At 42.7% G+C, this 27,067-nt stretch overlaps 1 protein-coding gene across 1 annotated transcript in view; it reads right to left on the bottom strand.

Annotated features, from left to right (window-relative positions):
• WDFY1 (WD repeat and FYVE domain containing 1) overlaps positions 1–27,067 on the bottom strand; it is a 53,606-nt gene that overhangs the window by 25,448 nt on the left and 1,091 nt on the right. Inside the window, exons 2-3 of the mRNA XM_006069691.4 lie at positions 6,428–6,495; positions 1,449–1,522 (exon numbers count right to left, since the gene is read on the bottom strand). Coding sequence (XP_006069753.1) covers positions 1,449–1,522; positions 6,428–6,495 — 142 coding nt within the window. The remainder of the gene's footprint in view (positions 1–1,448; positions 1,523–6,427; positions 6,496–27,067) is intronic.

Here is a 27,067-nt window from a genome sequence, read left to right on the forward strand (position 1 = left end):
GACTATTAACGGTTGTATAATCTTGAAACTATACTATAAAACCACTGAACCGCACACGTTAAGCTGGTGAATTTTATGGTATATGAAGTATATCTCAATGAAATATATGCATACACACCTTGTGGCTCTGACAGTAAAGAATCTGACTGCAATGAGGGAGATCCAAGTTCAATCCCCGGGTCGGGAAGATCCCCTGGAGGAGGGAATGGCAGTCCACTCCAGTATTCTTGCCTGGGTTATCCCGTAAACAGAGGAGCCCGGCAGGCTACAGTCCATGGGGTCGCAAAGTCAGACACAACAGAGTGACTACACTTTCAATCTTGTAACTATACTATAAAACCACTGAATTGCACACTTGGTGAATTTTATGGTATATGAATTACATCTTAATGAAATATATACATACACACACATACAATTAGACTTACAAAAACACCAATCTCTAATAAATTGAAAATTTAAATATCTGGTCCTTCACCAAAGATGGTTTGAGAAGCACTGCCTCAAAGAGTTACATGAGTTGTTGGCCAAATGACTGGTCCCTGATCTTGTTTTTCTTCTCCCTCCTCTGTCATACATACACACACACACACACACACACACACGCATGCGCATGATCTCCTCCACGTCCTCCTTGCCCCAGTCTCCTCCTTCATGGGCTCAGGGATGGGGCTGCCACGCGACTCATGTTTCCTGTACAAAGGCTGTGCATTGTGGGTTAGCCTGAGAATCAGCCATCAATCATCAGAGCTCCGTGGAGCTACAGCTGGTCCCTAACTTAGGATGGCTCAACTTATGATTTTTCAGTTTTACAATGGTGTAAAAGCGGTACACATTCAGTAGAAACTATTCTTTGACTTTTGAATGTTGATCTTTTCCCAGACGGGTGATAAGCCGTATGATCCTCTCTCGTAATGCTGGACAAGGGCAGCCACAGCCCCTAATCAGCGTCCTGAGGGTGAACAACCAACACACTTACAACCATGCTGGACTCATACAATCATTCTCTTTTTCACTTTCAGTACAGTATTCAATAAATTACATGAGATATTCAACACTTTAGTATAAAATAGGCTTTGTGTTAGATGACTTCATCCAACAGCAGGCTAATGTAAGTGTTCTGGCATGTTTACGGTGGGTGAGGCTAAGCTATGCTATTCAGTAGATTAGGTGTATTAAGTGTATTTTCAACTTATGATATTTTTAAACTTACAATGGGTTTATCAGGACAAAGCCTCGTCATAAGTCAAGGAAAATCTGGAGTTTATTAATTTATTAATTAATGCTAGTTAATTCTAGAATTAATCCATTTTTGGGTCTACCATCTGTACTGAATGAAACATTTCCTAATGCGAAACAACCGGGCATTCTTTGTTAACTTTATTTAAACTGTCCAACGGTGAACATGGGGAGGTCAATACAATGAATACATTCTGGAAGCTACCTACCATCACAGCTCCATTATCCTGGCCCACAAATATCCGTCTACTATCATGATGGTAAGCCATAGCAGAGCAGGGAGCTGCCAGAAAGACAAAGATCATGTTATGAGCAGAGTTAAGCAGGTTAAGTCATTGTTCAAGGTACGTTATTAAAAAGAGCTATACGACTTAGGTTAAAAAAAAAAAAGAGGGCAAAGATGTTTTATTTTAAAAAATGTTATTAAATTTCTTTCTGCTGTTTTAGTTTCAAATTTTAACTTTAATAACCTTCCAAGTTACTTTTATGACTTTGGGTGAAGCGAGTCAGCATGAAGTTTCATCTGATTGAAATTCCTACCTGGTTCTGGAAAGGTGTGGGGACCAGTGTTTAGAGCAGGTGATCTGCCACCCAAACTCTGTGGGTCATCCTGCCCCTCCTCCCTTCCCCATCACAGGCAAAACAGTGGCGGGCATCTGTGGAAAGAGAGGTGTCCAGTACCACAATTGCCATTCCAAGGCATGTGAGCAAACTGGGGAGGCTACTTTGGGATTATTTGTTGTTGTCTTTTCTCCCCAATGGTCAAAAAAGGTTCCGTTTTGCAGTGACTCATACAATCCCAGCTTGTTTCTTTGTCTAAAGCAGCATCATGTGACTGAGACAGCCTGACTCTTCCCTTAGACATGACCCTTCCAGGTTCCACCTAAACTTCTTCCAGAAAACATGTGCCAGAGAATGAGTTTCAGAAAGGAGAAACTCTAAGTCCCTTCCTTCTGCTAAAAATCAAAATTAAAGTGATTTAGAAAATGGAACACTTGGAAAAAGAAATATTTGGGTTCACTTCAGCCTTAAGAATTTTAATTGACCACGGAAAGAAATGAATGCCAGGAAACAAACAAACAAACTTGAGCTTACTTTGAAATAAAACGTTTTATAAAAAAGTAAAAGAGAAAAATCCTATAAATGAAGTTACCACTTGAAAACAGTTTAAAGTTCTCTAACTACCACGGCGGATATTCTCCACCAAAGGAAGAAAACTGGAAGAAAAGCTGGATTGTACTCAAAGGCAGAAACATAGTTAGCTGCATGATCAGACTATAGAAAAAGACTATTTCAGTTGCATTCCAAGAACTATGTCATTGAAATGTAGATACTAAAATTGTCTACACACCTAACAATTAGAATAGACTACAAGTTTGTAACCCTTATCCACCATATTGATGTTTGAAACTACAAAGAATGATCATGTTTAAGGATTATAACCATAAAGATACATGTTTGTTTGTTTTAGTCACTAAGTCGTGTCCAATTCTTGCAACCCCCCTGGACTACAGCCCACCAGGCTCCTTTGTCCATGGGATTTCCCAGCCCAGAATACTGGAATGAGCTGCCGTTTCCTTCTCCTGACCCAGGGATCAAACCCGCATCTCCTGCATTGGCAGGCAGGTTCTTTACCACTGAGCCACTGGGGAAGCCCAACGACAGATGCTATTGTCACACAAAATGCTCTTTAATAATCACACACAAAATTATCTTCAACAAATCAAATCCCTTTGATGATTTTAAAGATTCACTGTCATCATTTTTGCTTGCTTTTCAGTTGTTACTAAATCTTAATGTTTTAGTTTTAAGCTTCTTTTCAATTCTTTTATGCTCAATCCTATAACAAACTGCACATGAATATGTAAAACCTCTCCTTTGCGTAAAAATTACAATGTGCTGAGTAATTTTATAAGGTTAGAGACATCTCACATTAAAAAAAAAAAGCAAGCCTTCCTGGTTTATTTGTTTGGTATATAAAAATGCTCTGACTTTTTTCCTAGAAGGGAAGCTTCTAGTGAGATAAACTTTTTTTAAAAAGATAATCTTTTTTTTTAATGTGAATGTTAACATAGTTTTATAAACAAGAAAAACACAAATCATCTTTCAAATCAGAGACCTTTTAAAAAGGTCAATACAGTACAAAATCGTTTGCTTTAAACTCTAGTTTTATAAACAAAGGGTTTTCTGGAATACAGCCAGGCTCATTCATCTATGTATTCTTTATGACTGCTTTTGATTCTGCAATGGCAGAGTTGAGAAGCTGCCACAGAGACTGTCTGGCCCACAAAGTCTAATATTTATGTCTGGTCCTTTGTAGGAGAAGTCTGTGGACCCACCCCACACTGTGGTGAGCAGCCCAGTTCTGGAGTTGGATGCACATGGACTGGAATTCCAACCTCTGGCCTCAGTTTCCTTGTCCACTAAATGATGAAAATATCATCTTTCTTATAATAGCTGTTGTGATGATTTGGTAAAATAGTACCAAGAAAAATGCATGAGACACAGAGTAGATGGGCTTTCCAGGTGGTGCTAGTGGTAAAGAACCCACCTGCCAAAGTAGGAGACATAAGAGACACAGGCTTGATCCCTGGGTCGGGAAGACCTCCTGGAGGAGGAAACAGCAACCCACTGCAGTATTCTTGCCTGGAGAAGCCCATGGACAGAGGAGCCAGGCAGGCTACAGTCCATGGTCCGCAGGGTTGCAAAGACTTGGACATGACTGAGCATCCGAGCAGCACACAGTAGAAACAGAAACTGACGGTTACACTTCTCTTCAGCTAAAGCAGATTCTCAAAGTTATTTTTGTTACGTGAGGTATTGTTATGATTCGTAATTGGTCCATGTACAGCGATATTCTAAGGTTTCACTTACTGATCACTTCTGTTTCATCACGGGGACAGTTTAAATTCACGGATGACCACTAAAATGTCAACTGGTGAATCTGCAGTAGTTTTTAAAAGCAACATGGCGCTTTTCTTCTTGTGTTTTGAATTTAATTTTAAAAGTCACCCTAAAACAGACAAGCAAATTTCTCAACATTCATTCATTCTGTTTTCTTCTGGCAGTGTTCCTGCAGTTTCATCCACAGATACTGCTCTAGCCGGAGGTAATAACCACTATCTGGAAGCAAAAGGCTGCAATGCATGTATACAAACACGAAGGTGTCAGTCACCCACGGCAGAGATGCTGTGCCTGTTCTGTCCTGTTTTTTTCCTGATCCTTCCAGCCACAGAGTTCTGGGAGCTACTTCCGGAGGATACAGTTAAGCCAAGATAGCAAGGGATGGCAATGGAGAAAGTAAAGCCATGTGCCTAAGACTCAAAAGCCAAGGAAGAGTGTGTGCTGCTGCTGCTAGGTTCTGGTGTCCCACGAGAGAAATCAGTTACAAAGTGAACTAAGAATTTGGGGGAAATGCAAGAAAAATCCACCTTAGACTCTCCTTGTTCTAAAGGCATAAACTACACAGCTGAGGTCTCAAGGAGACTGAGCTGTGGCCAAAATCTGAAGTGTAAGGGAAGGGGGAGGAGGGAAGAATCACAGTCAACAGCATTAATAAGACCATCCACAAGGATGACAAACCATCTCCCAGCACTGTCAGAGGTCCCCGGGTTGCTGTGGCTATTTCCAGCTACGGACCCATCATTGGACCATTGGAAGTAAGGAGTTACTCATCTAAGAGAAGCCCTTTTTTTTTTTTTTTCCAGTTGAGTAAAATGTAGGCTCAGAGGATGAGGGTGCTCCATCTACCTTTGCCCCACTTCCCCAAAATCCCAAAGTAAATTTATTAAATGGGCCTGTAAGGACATTTACTGAGACAATGGCCACTTCATGTTCCACACTAAGTAACCAAGGTGACCCATCCACAAATAAAGGCAGATGCAGGACAGAAGACTGCCTGCACAAGAGACCACGATTAGGGTTTCAGGTAGTCTTAACACGCTACATACACACAATGAAGTTTTACTTTTTATAATAGTTTTTTATAACTATTTTATAATTATATAAAAGGGTCCTTTTATAATAGTTAGCTTTATACCAGTCTTCCAAAAAGTCTACTTCGTTCTCATTGAATGGTTATCAAGACAGAGAAGGTAACCGGCCTGCCCAAGCTGTTAGTGGAAGGTAGGACAAAGGAAAATCCTGATAAACTACTAATCCTTTGTGGAAATATTTATAGGATTGAAATCCTGCAGGTACCCTGCAATAAATGAGAAAGTGCTAGCAAGACAGGCGGTGCTTGGAAGGGTGACTCAAGCTGATGGAATAGAATCTGCTGAATAACTGGCTACTCTGCGTTTGTAACACACCCCACAGCCCCTGCAGTAACTCTTCATGGAGCTGCAGTGTCCACAGAGTTTGGCCCTGGCAAGCGCTCTTTGGAGAACTTCGTAATGGTCTTCAGTAACAGACCAGCAAGCCTGCCCCAGAACCGTGTGTCTTTTCCCAGGGGTAGCTACTGAACATTGAAACCTTAACTGAGGAAAATCTCCTCATTAAGGACCAAAACCACGCGGAAATAAGCAGCTATGATGCCTTCCATGTGGCCACTGGGGCGGTAGGACTCGAGTCCAGCTTGGACCTGGGTGGTACCACATCTTTTTTTCAAGAAAGGGATGGAGAAGTAGGAGAGAAGGAGGCAAAGCTTAGATTGGCAGGAAGGGCAGGATTTAATTGCAATTTTGTCACTACATCTCAGGGCTCTTCTAAAATCTCAATACAAAAGCTTTATATTTTGGGTTTATTTTTAGAACATGTTTGACTACTGGGAAAAAAAAAATCTCCATTTAGAATGTGTCGTGCCTTGGACCAAACTTCTCAACAGTACCCAGAGTTTAAGAAAAAGCGGCACAAAGGCCAGGCATGAGGCAAAGGAGTGTTCAGAATCCTGATTTAGTGTCAGTGTCGGCTATTACTAAGTAGAAAATTACTACTAATATAAGTTGGCAAAATGAAGACAAAGGAAAATGGGGGAGGTGGGCGGCTTTCCTCTTCCTATTTTTTTTCCCCAAGTTTTGTTCAAGTTGATTCAGTTAAACCAGTTGACTCAGCTTCCTTTTTGCAAGAGAAGGGGAGTTTTCCTGCATTTTAACACAGAATGCTGTAGGTATTAGGTAACCAACAAGCTCATTTTGAAATTTAAATCATCAAAGACATTTTTCTTGGGTGGAACAGTGTGGCTACTCACAGGCCATTGTGTGGTAAATGCTGGGCCAGTACTGACCACTGTCTCTTTTCAGCCATACTCGGATAGTCCTGTAGAGAAAAGAAAAGAATAAGTAGTCTTTAATAAATTTATCCTCTTTGCCACCCAAGTAAACTTCTAATTTTCAACACTATTTCCCATTGACCCTATAACATTAATCAATTGGACAAATTAGACAAATACACACATACACACACAAAGAGTACATGGTGTATTGTACCAGTATATACATGTATACACATACACACACACTCTATATATTTATTGTTGCTATTCAGTCGCTCAGTCATGTCTGACTCTGCAACCCCATGGACTAGAGCAAACCCAGGCTTCCCTGCAGGCTGGCCAGAAAGTTCACTTGGTTAAGTGACTACACTGCTCAAAAAAGTTCTTGGTGAAAATGAAAAATATGTCTTTTATTTTTACTTACAAACAAATGAACTTTTTGGCCAACTCAATAGCTACCTACAGTTATGTCTATACATGGTAAGTTATGAAAGAACGAGGAGTCAGGATTCTAAATAATATCAGTAACATGGAAAGTGCTCATTTTATAGCGATATACAAACAACGCTGAGGACTACTGATTTCTTGGCAACCAACTGCAAACTTGGTGTCTTGGCCATCCCACCCAAATGAGAAAAGTAGCTGAGGTAAACAGAAAGAAAACGTTTCTGGAGAACTGGGAGAGATCTGCATACAGAGTGGAGCACATTATCACTATTCATTCACCGAGAGTTCCCAGCCATCTCAGCCCTGGGAGGAAACCCTTCCACACCAGTCCCTGGGCCTCTCCTTTAACCAGAGCACACGTGGGAGATGAGGAAGTCCTGCCCACAGGTGGGCAAAGGACACACGACCAAAACAGCCCAGGTTTAATATTTTGGCTCATTCCCTCAGAAGAACAATAAGGAATGCCTCTCCTGCACTCCACCTAGCCTCCTGGAAGCTCTGGGGCTCTTCCCCTTCGGAGCAGGACGCCGGCCGCCTTGCCCAGCACAGCCGTGCTCTGCCTTCGCCTTGAGTCCCAGCTCTCTCTTTCCCTTACTGTCAGCTCTGTCACAGCCACTCTTGTATTTCCAACAGCAACGAGATTCTGGCTCACAGCCAGCACTGAATTAATGTTTACAACCTTGAGCTAGAATACATTAAGGCTAAGTGCTGACACTCTCTGTTTCCATTCTGTTTGAAGTTCGAGACAAGGAAGACTGGTCTCTGAGGATAAAAACTGGAACAGTGGCCGCTTCCGGGGTTGAGAAAGGACAGAACACAGCAAAGGGATACGAGGGAACTTTCTGGGGCCGTGTCAGGCTGTGGAAAGGTGGTGATGTGGGTGTATGCATGTGTCAGAATCTGCCCAGCTTATTTAAGATCATTGTAAATGATTAGACCATAATAAAGAAAGACTAGATGTTGACCCTCATTTATCCAAATAAATAAGATGACTGAGCAGCACAGTGGGCATCATGCTATTTTATATGTGACCTGGAAACAGGCCTTGGTGTATGAACTGCCATTTGCACAACACATCCCATTTTCCAGCCACGGAGGACTGGTCACAACAGAATCTTTGCCAAGTTGAATCCAGGATTTTCCTCTACATTATCCCACCTCTGATCACCACTGGTCAGACCAGAGAAGAGATTAGTCAGTTCCTTCCTTGGGAAATCAGAAACCAGGAGAGAGAAACAGACCCTACCTCTCCAGGAGCTGAAATGACTGTTTCTGGCCACACGTTTTGCAGTTTGGACTGGAGAATTCTGTATGTTAATAAATGGGGAAGAATGAAGCTGACCTACGAAGAGAAGCTGGAGACAGTTCAGGTGGAGGGGCCTCACGCCAGCTGCTCTTGAGGCCCCTCCTGTGTTCTGAGGGTTCTGTGAGGCAGACGCCCCAGCATCCTCACCACAATCACCCTAAGCAGCCTCAGCGAATCCGAGTGACTTTCGTCGTTTGCAATCGAGCAGGTACTAATATACCACATCTGCATGGACACCATGAAGACATGGTGACACGCAGTCTCTTTGTTCAAGAGAGAACGAGCTCCTATGTCACACGGTTCACAAAGCAAGAATCAGGCAGACTCCTCCATGAGTACCTGTACTGTGATAGGAAGTTCCAAGAAGTTCAAGTTCACATCCAAAATTAAAAGGGAAAGCGAGACACAGATCAGACGAAAGCATATGTAAACAGATCTATACTGTTTACTGTTTGTAGTTCAACATCTTAAATCAAAATTTGACACTCTGAGGTAATGTTTAAACTGCTGTGTTACTATTTGTGGGTTCTTGGTTACTGTTCACGATTATTTAGTTTTCTTCTTCCACAAATCTCAGAGGTTAAGACATTTCCATGTACAGAAGGAACAGAACAGGAAGAGAAGGGGACGACAGAGGATGAGATGGGTGGATGGCATCACTGACTCGATGGATGGACATGAGTTTGAGCAAGCTCTGGGAGTTGGTGATGGACAGGGAAGCTTGGCGTGCTGCAGTCCGTGAGGTTGCAAAGAGTCAGGACTGAGCAACTGAACTGAACTGATGGAACAGATCTTTCTAGTTGGAAACCATTTAAATGAAGTTATGAAACAGAAAAAATACTTAATGGCATGGGAAAATGTTCATGATATAATGTTAAGTAAAAGGCCCTATATAAAATTGATAAGTGCAGTATGATACCAACTTTATTTTACAATACATCTGGTCAAACCTCTAGATCCAACTATCAGTCTATAGGAAATGCAGAGGAACACAATGACCACCACCACTGGGGTTTATTCTGCAAAAAAGCAAGACTGCAGGAAACTCTGTAGACAAATGACCTAGTTTCTTCAACACATAATTTGCATGGGGGGAAACACAGAGATGGAGGACCAGCCTACCACTACAGAGGTTTAACAGACACATCAAGTAATCACCATGTGGAGACTTATTAGATCCTGATTCGCTCAAACTGTTACATATGCATGCCTATATTATGCTGCTGCTGCTGCTAAGTCGCTTCAGTCATGTCTGACTCTGTGCGACCCCACAGACAGCAGCCCACCAGGCTCCCCTGTCCCTAGGATTCTCCAGGCAAGAACACTGGAGTGGGTTACCATTTCCTTCTCCAAGGCATGAAAGTGAAAAGTGAAAGTGAAGTCGCTCAGTCGTGTCTGACTTAGCGACCCCATGGACTGCAGCCTACCAGGCTCCTCTGTCCATGGGATTTTCCAGGCAAGAGTACTGGAGTGGGGTGCCATTGCCTTCTCCAATATTATCATGAAACAGCTGATAATAGGAACACTGACTAGATATCTGATATTAAAAGACACTGTTCTTTAGATGTGATAACAATGTTGCAGGTTTCTACTTGTTTTTTAAGAAGTAATTCCAACCTAAGACACTGGACCTTGCCTCTGTTCTTGGCACATCCACCAACATCCAACCCTCACCACTCATGCCCCAGTGCACCCTCCTCCCATGTTACCTGGTAGGCTCCTCCCTCCAGACCACCTCGGGTATGTCAACTACTGGCGACAACTCCCACGGAACCATGCATCCCATTGCCCCTGGGCTCAGAGACCACCAATGGTGGTCTCAAATCAGGGGTTCAACTGACATGCTTGTGATTCCCACACCCAGACCCTGCATCCTAGCAAGCTGTCATCCTCCAGGTGCCCAAAATACCGAGCTCAGGTTGTATCCGAAGCCCTAGTCCCTCACCTCCCTACCAAGGACTTTTCTCGCCAGGCAGTAGTCCCCCTGGGCAGCACACCGCAGGATGAGTAGCATTTGGCATGGCCTTCCATACCTAAGGGCTTCCCTGGTGGCTCAGCTGGTAAAGAATCGGCGTGCAATGCGGGATACCTGGGTTGGATAACTGGGTTGGGAAGATCCCCTGGAGAAGGGAAAGGCTACCCACTCCAGTATTCTTGCCTGGAGAATTCCATGGACTATATAGTGCATGGAGTCACAAAGAGTCAGACACAACTGAGTGACTTTCACTTTCCCTTATCTAAAATCATCAATAGACGCTTATAATGATGATCCTTAGGCCTGAACTGGGAGAAGGCAATGGCACCCCACTCCAGTACTGTTGCCCGGAAAATCCCATGGATGGAGGAGCCTGGTAGATTGCAGTCCATGGGGTCGCTAAGAGTCGGACACGACTGAGCGACTTCACTTTCACTTTCCACTTTCATGCATTGGAGAAGGAAATGGCAACCCACTCCAGTGTTCTTGCCTGGAGAATCCCATGGACAGAGAAGCCTGGTAGGCTGTAGTCTATGGGGTCGCACAGAGTCGGACACGACTGAAGTGACTTAGTAGTAGTAGTAGGCCTGAACTACTAACACAATATCACATTTTGTTGACAGTATTTTGTTACTTAGTATAGAATGCTTATGGATACATACCATTATATATGTTCAACACAGGGGATGAAACAGAAGGAATTATAAGAAGGTAAAGGCCAACTCTCCTCTAAGCATTAAATCTGCTCAAGGAGGGACTTCCCTGGTGGTCTGGTGGCTATGACTCCATGCTCCCAATGCAAGGGGCCTAGGGTTCGATCTCTGGTTGGGGAACTAGATCCTGTGTGCCGTGAGCACACGCCTCAACTAAGAGTTCACAGGCCGCAACTAAGATCCAGTGCAGCCAAATAAATAAATAAATATTTCTAAAACTTACATTAAAGCCTGTTCAAGGATTCTACTCCACTTGCAAACAGGACAGTAAAGGCCAAGGCACTTGGAGATGAGGGTGTCGGGCAGCACCTTCCTTCACTCAAAGCGATTAACAAGCTACCTATCTGTGTGGTTTTAAGGGTCTAAAGATCAGAATGCGGACATATTCTAAACCCCCCAAAATCAACCCCAAAAGTTGTAGTACAAATGCATCAGTAGTTCAATGGAGGCCTCATGGGACGTGCTCTTCCCTGTGTCTTCTTGAAAGAAGAATGATTTCAGACAGCAGAGAAGCTGCTGTGAGTAGAAAACCTTAAAGTCACCTCTTCCATTCAATCAACTAACCTGAAAAAATCACACTTTAACTTCATGAAGCTTCAGAATGATAAACTGGTCCAAGGTCAAAATGCGACCTACCTAGACCCCAGGAACTCTGAAACACAGTAGTATTTCCTTTGGAGGACAAACATCAGACTACCATGCGGTCTGCACCCAGCTCAAGCAGACACACTAGAAAATTGGCAAGACTTATACTATTTGTTGGGGGTGTTTCACCTGAAAAAATTTTTATCACATTCAGGCTGAGAGAAGACCATCCTTGCTTGCGAATCAGGTTTCAAACCAGGCAGCTGACCTTGATAGCTGGCTCTACTTCCATATTCACACGTTCTATCTAGAATTCCTTCTTGCTCTTTTTCCAGGCATACTCCTTTACTTCCTTGGGTGACAAATTAAAATCTCCCACTTCTGAGATAAAATCAAAACAACATTAAGTTCAACTCCTAATACTCCAGCGCTCTCAAGAAACTATGTATTAAACAAAGTTGTATAACTTCTATTAAGTAATACAGAAATTTGTTTTGTATTAAGGATATGTCTCATTGGTTTAAAAAATGGTTATTAAAACAGGCTTAAGTTGGGCTGTTTTACTTTTAAAAATCAACAAATTCCAGACTAAAAAAATTTACTATTAACCAAACTGGAAACAAAATCTACTATTCACAACAATACAATTTAGCAACAATTTTTATAGGCACAAACTATTTAAAATTCCTGAATGATATTAATAAACTGTATCAAAGTATCAAGACCAGATGGCTTCATTTTTACAAAAACTACCTTCATGAATGTCTAAGCCATACTCTCTGTGTTTACTCGATCAGTCGTGTCCAACTCTTCGCAACCCCACAGGCTGTAGCCCGCCAGGCTCCACTGTCCATGGGATTTTCCAGGCAAGACTACTGGAGTGGGTTGCCATTTCCTTTTCCAGGAATCAAACCTGGGCCTCCTGCATTGCGGGCAGATTCTTAATCATCTGAGCCACTAGGGAAGCCATGGTCTGCACTAAGATAAAATAGCTTCCTTTTCCTTCACTGTTTTGACAACTTACACCCACTCACCTAAACTCATTGTATGTTTTGCTTGCTGCTTATTCTACCCATTTTTCTAGTAGAGGGATTTTCTTTGATAGTCTAAGACTGTGTCAATGTAGAAAAAAAAAACTTTAGAAACATGTTCATTTTGCCAAGCTCTATGTTTAGGTTATTTTAAAACAATAGCCTGAAACTTTTCCAAAAGGTACTTAGAAAGGAAATGTGTCATTTCTTCCAGAGAAGAAATGTGCTTTTAAAGTGCTTTTTAAACTTCCTTACACTCCTGCTGATCGTGTGGAGGGCTCTACCATCAGTCTCCTTTGCCCTCCTAGTCCGAGAAGCACGAACTCACGTAGGGCTGCAGAGTTTTTCATGGAGAGGAAACAAAGAGAGGTCTCTTCATAAGAGATCAAATCATGATCTTATTTGTCTTGCTGTTCACCCCAGTGGATTATCATTCATTTAATTTCTGGGAAAATGAAAATGCCAAAGCTGGATTATATTTCTTTATTTTAAATATTTCAGACTGAAACTGCTGAGCAGGGCTAAGCAAGGAACAACTGAGAACAACAGTAACATGCCATTTCCAGGGTTCTCGTGATGCTTTGTCAGCACTGCACATTAGAACTACTTCTGTGGCAAGAATCCTGTTCCATTTAGTGAGAAACACATTACCTACCTAATAATAATAACAGTAATGATGATGATAAAAACAATAAACTGATTTAGGAATTCCAAGCTTGGCAACTGATCTGCAGAAATTTTTTAATAGATGAAGAGAAAAGAACTATGTATTTTTAAAAGTTCGTATGAGCCTTATTCAAAAGAGTAAAAATTAAAGGAAAATGCCATATAATCAAATGGGTTAATGACATATTAATTCAATAGCCTATATAGTCACTAAAATGAGTTATGATGACCATGGAAGCATGAATAAATGTTTATGATTTTTTTAAGCATAATAAAAGATGATGGAACTAAATTCCACAGCCACGCTGAGTCAGGCTGGGCAGAGACGGCAATAAGGCTGATTAGGGGCAGAAAGAGAGAAGTGAACACGCCTTTAAGGTAGACTAGGATTTTGGCTTCTGAGGAGGGCAGGATGGGGGGTGGTCCCCAGAGAAAAGATGTGGAGCAGCTGAGAAGCAGGAGGACAGCAGGGCCACCACCTATTAAACACTTCGTCATAAGCCTTGGGGCCTCCCTGGTGGCTCAGACGGTAAAGAATCTACCTGCAACGGAGGATGCCTGGGTTCGATCCCTGGGTCAGGAAGATCCCCTGGAGGAAGAAGTGGCAACCCACTCCAGTATTTTTGCCTGGAGAATCCAGTGGACAGAGGAGCCTGGTGGGCTATAGTCCATGGGGTTGCACAGAGTCAGAAACAGCTGAATGACTAACACTTTCATAAGCCTTGAGGTACATAGGACTTATTTTGTCTGATTTTTCAAGTGTGGCTATCTCAAATTCTAAATGTAAAAACTGTCCACTCTCTGGAAGTGTGCTTAACAAATTGTTACCACTGAGAGCAAGAGAGGGTGAGGAGTGAAACAGGGTCAGCCTGAAGCTCTGGGCAGCTGCAGGCACTAGAATCAGTGCTCGCGTGCTCACTCGCTCAGTTGTGTCTGTGGTCACTGTCTGTGAACCCAGGGACTGTAGCCCGCCAGGCTCTGTCCATGGGATTCTCCAGGCAAGAATACTGGAGTGGGCTACTATTTCTTCCTCCAGGGGATCTTCCCAATCCAGGGACCAAACCTGCATCTTCTGCAGCTCCTACACTGGCAGGAGGATTACCACTGAGCCACCTGGGAATCAGAGGCAGTTTCAAACAGGACACAACCACTTATTTTCAGTGTGGCAGACTCTAAGAGGCTCTGTGGCCCCTCGGAGTCCAGCTGATGTATCCATGGAGGTCAGCACAGAGGGGTGAGGAGGGCTTGGACACAAGGGCGAGAGGTGTTGGGTGGATGGGGCCTTGAGAGCAACAGTTACTCCCTGGGATCTGTGAACAGGGGCAGAGCGGAGCAAAGAAGTCTGGGGCAGAAAGGCAGGAAAGAGAAGGCACCAAAAGGCAGGGACTCACTGGCCTGAAAAATTCAAGGCAATAAACTGTGCTTCTGGGCATTCAATATCACAGTAACCCAAGTCTATGCCCCAACCACTAATGCCAAAGAAGCTGAAGTGGAACTATTCTACAATGACCTACAAGAACTTCTAGAACTAACACCAAAATAAAACATCCCTTCCATCATAGGGGACTGGAATGCAAAAGTAAGAAGTCAAGAGTTACCTAGAGTAACAGGCAAGTTTGGCCTTGGAGTACAAAATTAAGCAGGGCAAAGGCTAATCCAGTTTTGCCAAGAGAACGCACTGGTCATAGCAAACACCCTCCTCCAACAACACAAGAGACAACTTTACACATGGACATCACCAGATGGTCAATACCAAAATCAGATTGATTATATTCTTTGCAGTCAAAGATGGAGAAGCTCTATACAGTCAGCAAAAACAAGACCAGGAGCTGACTGTGGCTCATATCATGAACTTATTACCAAATTCAGACTTAAATTGAAGTAGGGAAAACCACTAGACCATTCAGGAATTACTAAATCAAATTCCTTAGGATTATACAGTAGAAGTGACAAACAGATTCAAGGGTTGAGATCCCATAGAGTGCCTAAAGAACTATGGATGGAGGTTCATGACATTGTACATGAGGCAGTGATCAAGACCATCCCCAAGAAAAAGAAATGGAAAAAGGTAAATGGTTGTCTGAGGAGGCCTTACAAATAAATGAGAAAAGAAGAGAAGCTAAAGGCAAAGGAGAAAAGGAAAGATACACCTATCTGAATGCAGAGTTCCAAAGAATAGCAAAGAGAGATAAGAAAGCCTTCCTCTGTGATCAATGCAAAGAAACAGAGGAAAACAATACAATGGGAAAGACTAGAGATCTATCTCTTCAAGAAAATTATACATAACATGGGAACATTTCATGCAAAGATGGGCACAATAAAGGATAGAAATAGTATGGGCCTAACAGAAGTAAAAGATATTAAGAAAAGGTGACATGAATACACAGAAGAACTATACAAAAAAGATCTTAATGAGCCAGATAGCCATGATGGTGTGATCACTCACCTAGAACCAGACATCTTGGAATCTGAAGTCAAGTGGATCTTATGAAGCATCACTACGAACAAAGCTAGTGAAGGTGATGGAATTCCAGCTGAGCTATTTCAAGTCCTAAAAGATGATGCTGTGAAAGTGTTGTGCTCAATATGCCAGCAAATTTAGAAAACTCAGCAGTGGCCACAGGACTGGAAAAGGTCAGTTTTCATTCCAATCCCAAAGAAAAACAATGCCAAAGAATGTTCAAACTACCGCACAATTGCACTCATCTCACATGCCAGCAAAGTAATGCTCAAAATTCTCCAAGCTAGGCTTCAATAGTACGTGAACCAAGAACCTCCAGATGTTCAAGCTGGATTTAGAAAAGGCAGAGAAAGCAGAGATCAAATTTCCAACTTCTGCTGGATCATAGCAAAAGCAAGAGAATTCCAGAAAAACATCTACTTCTGCTTCACTGACAATGCTAAAGCTTTTGATTGTGTGGATCACAACAAACTCTGGAAAATTCTCAAAGAGGTGGGAATACCAGACCACCTTAACCGCCTCCTGAGAAATCTGTATCCAGGTCAAGAAGCCACAGTTAGAACCAGACATGGAACAATGGACTGGTTCCAAATTGGGAAAGGAGTATGTCAAGGCTGTATATTGCCACCCTGCTTGTTTAACTTATATGGAGAATACATCATGCGAAATGCTGGGCTGGATGAAGCACAAGCTAGAATCAAGATTGCCAGGAGAAATATTAATATCTTCAGGTATGCAGTATGATACCACTCTTATGGCAGAAAGTGAAGAACTCAAGAGCCTCTTGATGAAAGAGAAAGAGGAGAGTGAAAAAGCTGGCTTAAAACTCAACATTCAAAAAACTAAAAGATCATGGCATCTGGTCCCATCACTTCATGGCAAATAGATGGGGACACAGTGGAAACAGTGACAGACTTTATTTTCTTGGGCTCCAAAATCACTGCAGATGGTGATTGCAGCCATGAAATTAAAAGATGCTTGCTCCTTGGAAGAAAAGCTATGACCAATCTAGACAGTACATTAAAAAGCAGAGATATGACTTTGCCAACAAAGGTCCATCTAGTCAAAGCTATGGTTTTTCCAGTAGTCACATATGAATGTGAGAGTTGGACTATAAGGAAAGCTAAGCACTGAAGAATTGATGCTTTTGAACTGTGATATTGGAGAAGACTCTTTAGAGTCCCTTGGACTGCAAGGAGATCCAACCAGTCCATCCTAAAGGAAATCAGTTCTGAATATTCATTGGAAGGACTGATACTCAAGGTGAAGCTCCAATACTTTGGTCACCTGATGCGAAGAGCAAACTCATTGGAAAAGATTCTGATGCTGGGAAAGATTGAAAAGGAGGAGGAGAAGGGGACCACAGAGGATGAGATGATTGGATGGCATCACCAACTCAATGGACATGAGTTTGAGCAAACTCTGGGATATGGTGAAGGACAGGGAAGCCTGGCATGCTGCAGTCCATGGGTCACACAGAGTTGGACACCACTGGACGACTGAACAACAAGAACAACCGCAGAAACGTGCTTAATCTTAAAGTTCACAGTGAAGAACTCCAGTGGCACAGGCAACACCTTCTGCCTTCTACTGCATGGGGAGTCTAGAAAAGTTGTGGTCTGTTGAGTACATGCTGGCCACATCCTCTTGACAAAGATGCCAGCCAAGACTTCTTTTTATACTTAGGGAAGCAGAAGCCAGGAGGGAGAAAGCCCTACAAATCAAACAAGCCAACAGCAGCACTGGATCAGATTTTCTGACTCTTGTCTACTTATTCTGCCAGAAGGTGATGAAAATTCACATTTCAAGACAACACCAATGTAAATAATTCAAAGTAAAGACGCTTCATACGGCAATTAATACACAGAACAATTTTCTAAAGGGCATTCAAAAAACTCTACATTTTATCCTTCAAAGCTGATTCCTTTTTTCTCCAAATAAATGCGGAATGTAGAAAAGTCTAGGTTCAACCCCAAAACTCTCACTTGGTTAAAAAAAATAATAATAAAAACCCAACTTCTGCGCTAAACAGGAACAGTGATTCTAACAAAATTTCTCAGTACCTTAAGATCAACTACAGTATCCAATATGATATTTAAGTGCTTGAGGTGGTAAATTGCAAGAACAAGCCCAATTCTTTCCCATCCCTGCTTGTGTGAGCTTTACAATGTGCCTTTGCAGCTCTTCCCAACAAGAGGTGGAAACTATTTCTCCAACCTTGGAGATGGGCTGTCCTGTGACTTGCTTTGGCCCAAAGAACGTGGCTTCAGCAATGCAGTACCGGCTCTGTACTGGGCCTGAGTAAAGGCTACGTCTACATGAAGAAGAGGGGTTAGCCCGCTAGAGGATGGACCGCAAGGAAGAGAGCTCCAAGTGTCAGGTGATGCCATCCTCTACCAGTCCGTGGCCAGCAAGCCCCATGAAAGAGAATGGCTGAAATGAGCAGGGCCAACACGTGTATAAGCAAGCCTGGCTGTGAGCAGGTGGACTGTCTAGGGGATTCACAGGCTCACAAGCAATGATGACACTTCTTGTTTTAAGCCTCTGAATTTCACGACGGCCTGCAACACAGCAAGAGCTAACCGATACAATGCTGCCTGTTCCAAGTAGTACATCTTTAAGAATAATTAGGACTTTGACCTCAAAATTGGAAATAAAAACAGCATTTGGCATTGACCAAGTGCCAAAAATTTCAGAGTACTTAGTAAACACATTAAGTCCACTTTTAATTTTAACTGAGCTCTAGGATCCTCACTCTGCTGCTGCTGCTGCATCGCTTTAGTCGTGTCCGACTCTGTGTGACGCCATAGACAGCAGCCCACCAGGCTTCCCATCCCTGGGATTCTCCAGGCAAGAACACTGGAGTGGGTTGCCATTTCCTTCTCCGATGTATTAAAGTGAAAAGTGAAAGTGAAGTCGCTCAGTCGTGTCCGACTCTAGCGACCCAATGGACTGCAGCCTACCAGGCTCCTCTGTCCATGGGATTTTCTAGGCAAAAGTACTGGAGTGGGGTGCCATTGCCTTCTCCTCACTCTGCTCAGATGCTAATTTGATTTCCAAGAAATTGAAGTTATGCAAAAGCACAAATGATATTACTCTTAATTAAATATTACTCAATATTTTTCATCCTATCAAGAATAAGAATTCTTTATGTTCCTTTACCTTACTAGAGTAGATACATAAAAAGCAGACTAAAACCAACAGGTTTAAGAAAGAAGCACCTATTCCAGGGAGATGAATCTGTGACCTGCTCACAGATACTCCTGATGAGGAACAAAGGTTCCTTTGATCTTTTCTAGCCCCTTGGTTTCACTCTGTCAAAGAACTGGTCAAAAGCGAGTTAAAAAGATACTTTAGGAAATCACCAAGTTTATAAAATCTCATTTACGTATGCTACAACCCAGAGAAAAGACAGATTAAAGCATAATTTTCCTCCTGAAAAGCACTGGCTCTCAAACCAGAGGCACCTTGTGCAAGTCACGATTAATACCCTCTTCAAACCTATCGCCCAATGAGAACATACATTTGGGTTCAGTACATATTATTTTCTGGTATGGTTACTTTGAAAATCATGCCCACACTTTGATAAAGAGATTCAAATAGCACACAGGTGTTTCTATAACATCCCAAAGCCAAATTCTACCTTGCCTGATACATCAGCATTTCTAAAACCGGCTCTTTCAAAAAGCTCTCCAAAAAACACCCTAATCATCCCCAAATAGCTAACTCAAAGCAATTTAATCATCTTTAAATTGTAAACTGATATGCAGGGCTTATTCATTGAATTGGCTTAAAAGAATACAGAATATAGCATGTGTTACAAATTAAGCCCCAAGCCTGACTTTTTTTAAACTTGGAAAAAATAGTAAGTTTGGGGAAATCTGATTTTCCAGTCGCTCTTAGGATTGCTGATGCTATTTTATACCTTGGTAAATGACCAAACATTTGTGTTACCTATGTCAAAGGATGTGTTTTCCTAGTCTGACAGTATCTCCAGGGTTACAGATAAAAATGCATAATTCTGATAGCCCGAGTAATTTCTACTGATGTAACACTAAAATGCTGGCCTAAAAGGGAGAGAAGGAAAGGATATGGTACAATGTTGTTTCAGTGGCTTCAGTTGTGTCTGACTCTTTTGTGACCCTATGGACTGTAGTCCACTAGGCTTCTCTATCCATGGGATTTCCCAGGCAAGAATACTGGAATGGGCTGCCATTTCCTCCTCCAAGGGATCTTCCCTACCCAGCAATCCAACTCAGGTCTCCAGTATTGTCAGCTGGGTTCCTTAACAATGAGCCACCAGGGAAGTCCTAATGGTACTATCTGCTTTTATCAAATAAACAGCAGTTTCCTTCCAGCCAAGTCTCTTGAACTCTGCCCTATTCATTACTATAGCAGAAAGCAGCCTTCCTCTTTGAATAACAATGGGGGAAAACACTAGATTTTTACTTAATTAACTAAACTGAAAGGAAGGCAACTTGCCTCTTTTGAATAAAGGAAAATCAGATTGGCTTAGAAAATTTAAATTTCCATCCCCTTCTACAGTCTAGGGAAGGAATCCTGTCCATGACGATGGTGACCCTCAGACTGCTGATTCTGTCACCAGCGGACTTTTACCCAGGGGCAAAGGGCATGTGCACCTTTGCCAGCCCCTAAATTAGAATAATGGCTCCACAAGCCGGGTGGCTGGGTCTTCCACCTGAGAAGATGTTTTCTTTGTGACTTGAGGAACCATTCCTGTTGCTATGTTTCCACTGTCAGCCTCAAAATTATCTTTTGTGACCTCTGTGCCACCCAGGAGGGTAAAAGCTATTTTACCCTGTGAGCCAGTGTGAGGGTAAAAACTATTACAACCTCTGAGGAGCAGGAGGAGAGGATGGAGTCAGTCCAGGTAGGGTCCATGCAACATTAACTTCCAAATTAAAAAAAAAAAAAAACAAAAACGTTCCAAACTCTTCATAGCCTTGAAGTCTTGAAACACAAGGGCAAACAAACTTAAAAGAAAAACAGTTGGAGATAGTGAGGCTGTTTTGCAATTCTGGTCCATGCTTCTTCCAGATTTATTTACTGAGGATTTTCTCAAATTAACATTTGAGCGACTTCCCTGGGGGTCCAGAGGTTAAGATTCTGAGCTCCCGATGCAGAGGGCCTGGGTCTGATCTCTGGTCAGGGAACTAGATGCCACACACCTCAACCAAGAGTTTGCATGCTGCCACTAAGACCCAGCACAGCCAAATAATTAAATATGGGAAAAAAATAAAACAAAACCAAAACCAAACTACCATTTGAGAGACCACTGACCTCCTGCTTTCCTTCTGGGAGTCTGGGATTTCGGCACGTGTGAGGCAGAGGCTGCCTTCAGGAACATCCCCCAGTGAGAGCCTGGGTATCTTGAGCCTCTAACCAGCTTGGAGGTAGCCAGTGTGAGTATTTCAAACATGTGGGATGACTCCGGGCTGGGGGAATGGAACTTCTGAGAGTCTCTACAGGGCCAGGACTCCTGGAAGCTCAGGCTTGGTTTCCTCTGGACTTCACCCCATACCTTTCCCTTCATCGATTTTGTTCCCTGTCCTCCCACTGAAATACAGTGCAGCCGTGAGGATGACCACTCAATGGCAGTCCTCCTCGTGAATCAAAGAACCTGGCAGTGGTCTGGGGGCTCCCTTACACAGCAAGCAGGGCAAGGACTTTTATAAGTGAAAACATGTGACTGACATGACTTGCAAGCGATCAAATATGGAAATGCTGAAAAGGCACGGCTCAAAGACAGTCATTAAGGTCTGTAAGGGACCCCCAAAGTGGAAGTTCTCAGTTTATACACAAAACCAGAATGTTAACTGCTGTATTTTTGTTGTCTCGCAGTGCCTAAAAATACTATTTCATTTGCGTTACAAAATTAAGTGAAGAAGTGAGAAGTCAGAAGCCTGGGCAGGAAAGCATCTATTGCTCTGAAACTGTTCTATTCAGGCAGGAAAAATTTCACATTATTTACACACACACATATATACCAGGGGCTTCCTATGTGGCTCAGTGGTAAAGAATACACCTGCAATGCAGGAGACGCCAGAGCGGCTTTGATCCCTGGGTCAGGAAGATCCTCGGAGGACGAGGTGGCAACCCACTGGAGCATTCTTGCCTAGAGAATCCCATGGACAGAGGAGCCTGGCAGGCTAAAGTTCATAGGGTCGCAGAGAGTCAGACAAACTGAGCACGCATGCACACGCATAGTCAAAAGTCACCGTAAGCAAAGACATGTTTAGCTTCTGATGAGATTAAAGCAATTAAGTGCAAAATAAATGGGAATTAAAATAATAATAGCCAACACACATGAAGTATCTTCTCTGTGCCAGGAACAGTTCAAAGTGTTTTACACGTGAATTCATCTAATTCCCACAATTAGGAGGCTGGAGCCTTTATTATCTCCATTTTACAGATGACAGAACTACAACACTGGGAGAAAAAAGTAACCTGCCCAAGGTCACATGGCTAGGATTCAAACTCAGGCATTCAAGATTCAGAATCTGTTCTAAACTATGCTATAAAAGAAAATGATCTTAACAATGAAAACCCACTCCTAACAACACAGCAATAGATGCTTTCCTGCCCAGGCTTCCAACTTCTCACTTCTTCACTTTATCTTGTAACACAAATGAAAGTCTATTTTTAGGCACTGCAAGACAACAAAAATAGAGCAGTTAACATTCTGGTTTTCTGTATAAACTGAAAACTTCCAGCTACACCAGGATTCCTCCCAAGGATAACACTTAAAAATCAAGTTGTTTGTTTATTTAGCACTGTTTCTATGAGAACAGCTACTAAATATACAGTTTTCCTTCAAACCATCTTAATATGCCTAGAAATGTCTAAAAGGAAACAAAAAAATAAACAGCTAATGTTTATTAGGGGGAAATGTTTATTGAGGGGGGGAAGGAAGATGCTACCAAAAATATTTTAAAAGTTGGTCTTCTGTGATCTCTATTGCTTACCAGCCTAAGTGCAACATCCTAAAATATCTTAAAATATACGCAATCTCTCTTTGTTTGACTTAGGCCAGACAAAACAATTTCTTGCAGAAATCAACCTTGACCTTTAGGCCCCTGAAATAGTAGTATCAGCAGGCATCTCTCCAAACTCTATTTTTCAAAATTGAAGATAGCTAGCCCACAGCCTTAACTTACTGGTAAGACTTTTAGTAAGATTTTTACCTTTAAAAAAATGCTATCTATCCTTTTCAACCAACTGTCTAAATTTTTGGTGCAACTCCAAGAAGTTCAGAAAGCAAACGTGTCTGGGGGATCATTTCCGATTGCCTCACAACATTTCAGTTCTGTCCTGAAAGTACAGTCTCATTTTCTGTTTCTCCGACCAGGAAAATGACTGCTGCAGTTAAATTGTGAAACGTAATACTGAGGTTATTACTTTTATTTTTACAGTTTCCTGACTAGAAAGACAGTCATACTCCACTGACTCAAGAATATCTTTTTTTACTTTACCAATGTATCGTTTTTCTACGCTGCATGCTCAGATATTCTAGTTCCAACGTGTGACTGAAAACTAAAATTTAAAAATACTAAGGTTTCATGAAAAACGAAGCTTAAACAAAGGAATTTGTGTGGGTGTGCTTAGTCATTCAGATGTGTCGCTCTTTGCGACCCCATGGACTGTAGCTCACCAAGCTCCTCTGTCCATGGGATTTCCCAGGCAATAATACAGGAGTGGGTTGCGATTTCCTCCTCAGGGGATCTTCCTGACCCAGGGATTGAACCCACATCTCCTGCGTTGGCAGGCAGATTCTTTTATCACTGAGCCACCTGGGAAGCCCCAACAAAATACAGATGAATCCGTGTGAAAGAGCAGCACCATTCTCTGTTAACCCTTCAGGGCACAGTAATCCCTGAAGGTTTCTGATTAGACCCCTAAACTTGCTGCCCAAACCATTAGCAGTGACTCCAGGTCCCATGGAATTAAGCTGAATCCTCCATATTAGTTTATTACTCCTTGGGGGAATTCTCTGTATTTAGCACTACCAGATATAGTTCGGTTTTACTAGGAAATAGATGGGTATATGTAAATGGCTCCAGGCAAATATATCCCATAAACTGATGAAAAAAAAAAAAGACGACAAGGTATAAACAGTATTCTTTCCCAGTGCCTCTCCACAGACAAGCACGATGAATAATTCTCTTTTGCATAAAGCAATGGCCCTCCAAGTGTGACCAGCAGCATCAGCATGGACATCACTGGGAACCTGACAGAAAGGCAAACACTGGGGCCCAGCCCCAGACTTACTGAACCAGGATCTTTGTGCTTTAACAAGATCCCTCTCCATGTGACCCTGATGCACATGCAAGCTCTGAGAACCACCATCTAGGCAAATCGGACAAACAAGTACGTTAAGCCCAGACGAGGGTTTCTCCAACTCGGCATTAATGACATTTGGAGCTGGCCAATCCTTTTCATTGAGGGACTGTCCTGTGTGTTACAGGATGTTACATCCTCTACCCACTAGATTCCAGGAGTACCCTCCCCCAGTTATGACAACCAAAATATCTCCAGATATTGCCAAATGTCCCTCCCCCAGGAAGCGGGGGGGAGGGCAAAAGGCAGAATCCTAGCATTTCACACTTGTTGCTGGAGTCATCAACCACTGACACTGCCTCAACTCAGGTTCTCCAAACGTGTAGGAACTAGGTGCACGGCAGAAAGAACCTGGGCCTCAGAGTCAGACCTGGGTTCAAATCTCATTCCCATCATTTACTGGCAACGTGACCTCGGGTATTAATAGTTACTTCAGTGCCCCTTGCACCCCAGTTTTCTAAATGGCCAAATGTTCATTACAATAAGACACCTACACTACATGTTCCATAAAACTCCCAGTAGGACCCGCAATAAAATGCACTGATATCTCTGCAGTAAAACAAATGAATATTCATGCCACATGGGATAAATACAGATTACAAATACTCTCATCTATGGAGGTCAAGTTTTAGCACCAATGAGTTTTCAGGCCTAACTCACAAAAACAAACAAACAAAAACACCTCTGACTTTTACAATACCTTGAATTTTGGAACTGTTGATAAGAGAAAGTGATTGAAACCATCTCACCGGGAGATGTGAGGACTGGATGCAGTCACATACATTGGTCCAATTCTCTACTGAAAGAGGGAGGGGACTTTTAAAGGTTAACTATTGCTATTTTTAAAGTACAAATTCTGGGGGACTTCCCTGGTGGTCCAGTGGCCAAGACGCCATACTCCCAGTACAGCGGGCCTGGGTTGGATCCCCGGTCAGGAGCTACATCCCACATGCCGCAATTAAAAAGAACTCATGCTACAGGGGCTTTCCAGGTGGTGCAGTGGTTAAGAATCCACCTGCCAATGCAGGAGAAGAAAGAGATGCAGGTTAGATCCCTAGGTCAAGAAGATTCCTTGGAGGAGGAAATGGCAACCCACTCCAATTTTCTTACCTGGACAATCCCAGGGACAAAGGGGCCAGGCGGGCTACAGTCCATGGGGTCACAAAGAGTCGGACATGACAGAGTGACCAAGCACACACATGATGCAACTAAGACCTCCGGTGCCAAGTAAATGAATAAATATTTTGAAAAAAAGAAAGATTTCAAGTATACATTCTGACGGTATCATTTGCTTGCTTTAAACTCTTTGATGGTCTCCCACTGCTCACAAACCGAAGTCCAAATCTTAACAGTGGCACACAAGGCAGATCCTTCTATAACTGGACACTGGGCCTTCCAGGTCTCAGTACACTTTCCGCTCTGGGCATCTAGAAATAACCATGGTTCTGTACCGCCTGTGATTCCCTCCTGTCCTTTCCCTCTGCCTGGACCAGGGTCACAGAGACCACTCCTTTCACCAGTGATATCTCTTCCAGGCTTTTCTTGAAACCCAGCGCTCACCCAAGGACCCTCCTTCCCCTGTGTCTCCCCAGCACCCCAGGGAGTGGAGAGCACAGGGCCATCTCTTCACCACACCATCCAGCCTTTTGGGAATATCAATTTCAGCGTGTTTTCTACCCACAGATCTAAGATGGGCCTGCCACACAGTAAGTGCCCAATAAATGCTTGTTTGATGATAAATGGTGGTCAGTGTTCTGTTTCCTGGCTGGTTCTAAAAGGTCCGGGGCTATAAAATCATGAATCAGAAGTTATATAAGGGCAAGTGCTGTGACTTTTGCTCCTTGTTCTGTCCAGGGCCTGGCACTCAATAAGGAGATTATTTCTAAATCTATAAATGAGTGAATAAACAAACGATTGAAGAATATGACACAGACTTATGACAATGTGAAAACAAACCACCATATCCAACAACAAAAAAACCTCATAGCCATGTGCTTTCATAAATCTCAGAAAGTGCAGAACCTGTTTCAACCAGTGTCCTGCCTCCCAGGAAGTTCCATGGGCCTGAAACACAAATTAAAAACCCAAGGCCCCAATCCCACCTGGTCCAGTCCTCTGCCAGGACCCTGCTGTACCCCCATGAAAGTGTTTCCTGGAACACTTCAGTCCCAGAGCAGCTAAGTAATCACTTTCCATAAAACACTGATCAACACTGCTCCTGGCCAGTAATCGCAAATACTCAGCAATTTACCCAACACACATGAGTCATGACTAAAATATTTTACTGAACAAAGACAGCTAACTTGTATAAAGTGATGTCTCCATCTATGTTCATATCATGCAAATATCATTATTGTGTCCTTTGTCTTTTTTTTTAAACAGTTCCCTCTTCTCCCCGAGAAGGACAGGAGACTTAGCAACTGAACAAGAACAATCTCTCCCTGCGGCTCAGGCACCCCCGCTGTCTCCCACTCCTTCCTGGTGACACACCCACATCCAGGTTTAACCAATCACTCTCCACCTCGTTGGCGGTCAGTGACTGGTAAATTGCCTGCTCACAACAAACTCACTCAAAGGCAAAATACAAAGGTCAAACAGGCGCTGGGGGCTTCAGGTTTCCTCTTATCAGTGGGAGCAGGCCCTCAAAACTACCGACTTCAAAAACTAGACGACAAAAGGCTGTACCGTGCCTCCCACTTTAACAAAACAGCACAACCTTCCTTCTTCCAGAAAGACTTTCCACTTTTGCAATATCACCGTTTAAGAACACTCACTGCAGCAAGGAAACAGTTTCTCTCAAAAACATCAGTCATTTCCTCCAAATTCCCACAGTAAAGCCACTAACCTTTGAAAGTTTTAAGGGTTTACAAAACGCTCAAGTTACAACACAAATAATCTCTCTCCCATCCAATCACAAAACCCTAGAAAGACCAGAGAGCTGGAGTGGGGAATCTTGGGGTGCATTTCTGGCGTCACCAGAATCTCTGCCTTTCTACGAACCTGTTTCCTCTTGGGGAGGATGAGAAAATCGCATAGGATCAGTGTTTCCCAAAGTATGATAGGCAAGACGCCCT

The sequence above is a fragment of the Bubalus bubalis genome, chromosome 2, assembly GCF_019923935.1.
Source record: "Bubalus bubalis isolate 160015118507 breed Murrah chromosome 2, NDDB_SH_1, whole genome shotgun sequence".
Taxonomy (NCBI): domain Eukaryota; kingdom Metazoa; phylum Chordata; class Mammalia; order Artiodactyla; family Bovidae; genus Bubalus; species Bubalus bubalis.